Raw genomic sequence first — 5,928 nt, forward strand, 5'->3', positions numbered from 1 at the left:
GGCTAAAACCAGGACAACTCTGATGCTTGCAGAATACTGTATTATAATCTTTCATACCTCTATTTTTCTAAAATACTGTATTTCTATTTCACAGGCCCATACTGTTAGTAGTAGCCATTGCAAACAAAAACATCCCCCTACTCCAAGAGCTATTTATTTAAAAGGTCAAAGATAAATTTTACCTCAAAATGGAACAAAAAGTTTTTCCAATTGTATCAGAAATAATGTGTGATACACTCCTACAGCCATCAATAAAGTTGTTACCAGAATGTTAGTCTATGTTAATCTGTGTGTTTTATGGGTTTGCGACAAAGCATAATACACATTGAATGAAATGAGTGAAACCTCAGTTTCAAGTGTATAATGAATTTTAGTCATTGAGTACATTTGAGTTTTTATTTGCATGTTCCACTGTAGTGCTGTGACAACAAATCACACCTGTGTACCACAGCATACATCAACAGTATGATGTAACTTTACTACACCACTGCTTTATTTACCTTTCAGAAAAAGACATAAGCATACACTATAGCCACATCAAACAATTTTCCGGGTTGTTTTTTTTTTTCAATACCATTCACTTTTTCAGTAATATTTAACTTTAAAAAATTTGAATTATTTTAAAAAAAATCACAGAAAATTTATACAGAAATAGCTATAAGGAATAACCTTACAGGCATTGATATGACAAATGTTTATTTTAAGGGCTGAGAGAGGCATTAATATAATATGAACAAAGTGGACTGAAAAGAGTGACTGAATGGGAAATGCCTGCTTCTGCTTGTATGTTGAGAAAAGAAATTCAGAAAGTTATATTTTCACCTTGCTATGTCACAAAGTCAATCATACAAAGACCTACACATTTAAGCTAAAATGATAGTTTTAAAACTCCTTATATTAAAAAAAAACCCAAACCATCATGCAAAACTTTGATCAATTATGCAGCTGCTTTTAAACTATTGCAAGGCCATACTGTATATATTAACTTTGATACTGTTAATGCACAACTAACAGCAAACTTGATTGGATTAACAAAAATTTGTCTTAATTATACTGTTATAGCACACTAAAGAGACAAACACCACAAGATTGGCAAAAACATTTAATTCTGAGCACTCAAATGACAGGATAATCATGTGCTGTAACCCCTTCACTTTTAGGAAAACAAAAGCAAAAACATAATCCTGCAGTCTCACTTTACAAAATGAAGTTCTGTAAAATATTAATTGGGAGTGGAACAGTTTATACTATCTAACACAATGTAATTTATACAACTAGCATCAAAGGCAAGCAAAAAACCCTTCTAAATAAAAAATCAAAATACACAGCAACAGAAGCACAAATGCTGCATTAAATACAGTCAAGATAAGACAATGCACAAGAGAGATGGAGAGAAACTAAAGTTAGCAACATATTTAAAGAAAACACAATGAGGAAAAAACCTAACACTATTTTTTCCAATGACAGAGTTTCCATTTGCAGTCTTTCCATCCATAATTTGTCTGATACAGTACATCATTAAAATATTCAGAATTTCACAGAAGAGCTAAGTTTTTCTCTTCCAAATCTAATTGCTAAGTTGGTTTTGGATGTTTTAAACAGACATTATTATGTCCGTTTAAAAGCAAGGCAACAAATGGACTTTTTATCACCTTCAGTCTTAGCACTAATGACAAACATTTTTAAAAGGTATCATAATCTTTTTTGTCTTTTTTCCCCTCTGCTTCAAATCCATCAACCCCATCACTGTCCCTTCTCCTTTTACGATTATTATGGATGTTGAAGCGTTGATTCATCTGTGGTAATGGATCCATTCCTAAAACTTTGTGTATTTGTCGGAATGCAAGGAGTCTCAGTGCAAACTAGAAGAGGGTAGAAAGATGATATTTCTGTTAGAAACAAATGTCAATTTTAAATACTTTATCAATTAATTAAGAACATCAGTGGGATATGATATTATCCTTAGCTCTTATTATCCTCTCTTACTTCCCCCAACAAAGTCAACACAATAAAATGTGTATGCTACATTTGCTGCTTCTATACAAAATACAACATATTAGCTTAAAAATAATATAGTTTTAGCTGCTGGACTTGCAATGAAGTAGCCAAGGCTTGTTACATGTCTATTACACATTAGCAATCTTCAGCAAAAGGATCAAATGAAGAGGTAGGGGCAGTAAACTCTTAAGCTGCAAGCATGAATGGTCAATACTGTAAGTAGATACAATAAATATTAAAGATTAAGCTTATACAGATTTATTTATAAAATAGTAAATGCCAATGCAATTTTAAATCTAATAACACTGCTGTAGAGCAAGTATCTTTACAGATATATATAGAGATGGGAGTGCTTCAAGTTTTTCAGGAAAATACATTAATTTTAGTACAATGTTGTGACATTTTCATTGCATAGCTTAAGACTGATCATTTGAAAGACCAGACTATATTCTAAAAAAGGAAAATTCATGTCCACCATATAGCTCCATTAAAAATCCCTCCAAAATCAACCACCCAGCCAAAAAACATAGCCATCAAATTTAGTTACTTAACACATACTTTTCCTTACCTGCGCACTTGAAGTAATATCCTCTCGTTGCTGATCTGTCATTACAGCAAGTGTATCAAAAGGATCTTTCTCACAAGGGTCCAGAAGGCCAGGACCACCTAAAACAGTTAGGCTAATTAGTAGCACATCTCTACCTTATTTCAATCAAGATTACAGATTTTACATTACCTGAACATAAGCATACAGACACTGATCAAATGCAACTTGCCTTTAAGGATGATTCCTGAAGATATACACTCAAAAACTCTTCTTAGCGCATCCCCAGGACTCTGTGGTCCAGTAGCACTGCAAATTGCTTTTTCCACAAGCAACTCCATAGCCTAGAACAACAATAAGAAAATCCAGCGAATTTAGAAGACTGATTAAAAAAAAAAAGCTACTACTGTTGTTCAATACAGAACTTTTGATACTGAAATTTTGAAGGACATTACGCATCACAGAACACTTTCAGTAAAAATGGAAAATATCAGATGTTTGTTAATGATGAATAAAAAGGAAGTTGCTATAAGATTAACATTGAGTACTGATACGCTGCTTCTCATGACAAGTTGTCCAAAGGTTTTCTTAGAAATTTATACAGTAGTAGCATACTTGGACAATTTGTCCAGTCATTTCTTGAGAACATGAAACATGGTGAGTCACTAGAATCTGTCAGCCATATGAATAAGCAGCACACAGTATGAAATGATGAATTTGATTCATCTAATGAAATTAACAGTATGCTACAGATAAATTATTTTTTCTACAACAATACAGAAACTTAAAGTATTAAAAATTTAATGACCTTTTAACATTTAAGTGGCTACTAGTTCTTCAGTTTTGCAAAACTGAAGTTCGCAGCAAGTTTTTTCCTGGATATAAGCTAACACTAACTTAGATGTTAAACAAGTGTAAAAAAACCACCTTGATAATAAACAGGTTTTCTAAAATTTACATGTTATTTGATATTAGTTAAAATCACTTACATGATTAGCTGTATTTTAAATATTTTTCTGTGAAAACTTCTATTGTATACTTTTATTAGACCCTATTTTTCCAGAAAAAAACCCTACTAAACATTTTTTTGCAAAAGTAAAGACAACCTTTCCTTAGCTTTTTCAGCATTAAATAGATGTTTCAATACCACCTCCTTGGCAAGTTTTATTTCCAAACAATGTGTTTCTCTTGTTGTTTGGTGGGGCTTTTGGGAGTTTGATTTTTGGTTCCTCTCCTGAGTTTACAGTTGCTCAAATGTTGCCTTTTATCTTTATTTTCCAAGAATAAAAGCTTATTCTAATGCATACAAGTAACTATAGGCAATGTTGATTACAATCCTTCATTAAGGATGCCCATTCCATTCTATTTTAGCTCAATTTAACTGACAAATTTCAATTTTTGAGCATGGTATTTCAGTACTTACACTGTATCACTCAGGATCAAGCTTTTGAGTTTTAGCAACAGTAATTTAGTTGTTTTCAAGTATGAAGTAAAATACAGCAGGAAAGAAAAAAAAGCAGATCACATTATTGCATTTATTCAAGTCTAGTTCTTTTGGATCCTCATACAATACACTAAAGTCCTCAATCATAGGAAAATGTCAAATATGATGCCCTGGTGTTTATGTGCACGAAAGGCAAGATTTCAAGTTTGGAAAATAAATAATAAAAAAAAATCAAACTTGAATATTAGTTCCTTCTAACTTGTAGGAACTTGACAAAATTCTAATTTTGTTTTTATTTCTAGGTATATAAAGAGGCTGATACTAATGTATGTATTTAGATTTCCTAATATTTTTTATTATTACAACTACTTTGGCTCTAGCTTGTAACAGGCTTCTAGCATACAGGTCAGGAGACGTTCTGCTTCCAGAAAACTATCTTCTTCAATCTACAAAATTTCATCTGTAACTATCAGAAATTATATATATTTAAAATCACCATTTTAATTCTGCCATTTTTTTTTGTCAGTAAGACTTTGCCAACAGGCCAAAAGAATAACTGACTACACAAACTTCAGTGTTGATTCATGTCACTGGCAATGCATCAGGTACCAAGAGCAAGACAGGAAGCACTTTTAGAGAGAACTGAGACACAGCTAGGCCTGACACACTGCTTCATACCTCTCTTTTCTCCTGGCTGCGCCTTAGAACAGATATTATGATAAATAGGAAACAACATTCCTATGTGCCTGCTGTGTGTTGCAATATTTTTAAGGATGCTTTTCTAAAAGTATACCAGGGTTTATTCTTTCGCAATTTAGTATCATAAGTGATATTGAGGGCACTTATATACTTCTGAGCTTCTGTTAAACTATATTTATACATTATATCTTTCATGAAGTATAGCACAGAAATGGAAATTATTTTTTTTTTTTTACTTTATATATTTTAAAAAGCAGAAATAACTGCTCCAAATTTTTTCCTGTCGGTAAACAGTACAGTCATAAAACATTTCTCATTGAAATAATTCCAAGTACTATAACTGTCTTGACAATGTTAGCACTCTTCCTGCCAAAAGTGAAAAGACTCCATTAGGAAGCAGCACAGTGCAACTTTATTGGTCTATGAAACAAAACAGAGCTGAATTTACCCCCATATATATAAGCCTCAGAGATTTTGTTTCAGATTAACTTTGTCCAGTCCACAGATTGAACATTTATTAATATTTGGAACACAAGCTGCACTCCTGAAGAGCATCATTTAAGATAGTAAATGTAAAAGAATGCTCCAAAACCACTCGACTGCAAGAATTGAGAGAGGTAACTGGGTACAACCTAGAGATCTGTGTCTAAGGGACACGGATTAAAATGCCAATGGTGACACATCCACAGACTAGTACTGTGGCATTTCATCTTGCCGAAACAATATATTAATGATTGCAGGAACTGTTGTGATTTATTCTTCCAAGTAGCCTTTCTGTTATCACAGAGCTATCTGGGTACAGCTGACATTATTTTAAATCAGTTTCAGTAAAGTCCAAGCAATTCAGAGTAGGCTGTTAGAAAAAAATAGATTCTTTTATACAGAGTAAAGGAATAAATGCTAAAATACAGAATAGAATGCTACCTTCAAAGAATTCAAAACAACAAGAAAGTTCCTTTTTAAAAAACATTTCCAGATCCAAATAGCAAAAGCTCAGAAAATTAAATTTTTAGAGGTAATCTGGATTGTTTGTTGGGGAAAAACAAAAAAACAACCAACAAAACCACCCAAACAAAACTCTGCATTACTCCTTGAAAAAACCCACATTTAAAAACTGTAATAACACTTTCCCATGCTTCACTTGCAGTGCACTAAAGACTCATTCAAAAGAACATTACTCACCCAGCTTGGAAAATCAGACCATGTTGGAACCCGTTGACAGAGGTCACGAAGAATACGTATG

The 5,928-nt window shown here is 32.7% G+C and overlaps 1 protein-coding gene across 1 annotated transcript; it reads right to left on the reverse strand.

The window, feature by feature from the left end:
* Positions 1-1,620: 1,620 nt before the first annotated feature.
* LOC103797826 (zinc finger RNA-binding protein-like) lies at positions 1,621-5,922 on the reverse strand. Its single transcript, XM_009070061.1, has 4 exons — positions 5,868-5,922; positions 2,775-2,886; positions 2,567-2,664; positions 1,621-1,862 (listed from the first exon to the last, which is right to left on the reverse strand). The coding sequence occupies exons 2-4, from the start codon at positions 2,881-2,883 to the stop codon at positions 1,683-1,685; spliced, it is 387 nt and encodes a 128-aa protein (XP_009068309.1). The 5' UTR covers positions 2,884-2,886; positions 5,868-5,922; the 3' UTR covers positions 1,621-1,682.
* Between the last annotated feature and the right edge of the window lie 6 nt (positions 5,923-5,928).

Source organism: Acanthisitta chloris, unplaced genomic scaffold (genome assembly GCF_000695815.1).
Source record: "Acanthisitta chloris isolate BGI_N310 unplaced genomic scaffold, ASM69581v1 scaffold10352, whole genome shotgun sequence".
Lineage (NCBI taxonomy): Eukaryota > Metazoa > Chordata > Aves > Passeriformes > Acanthisittidae > Acanthisitta > Acanthisitta chloris.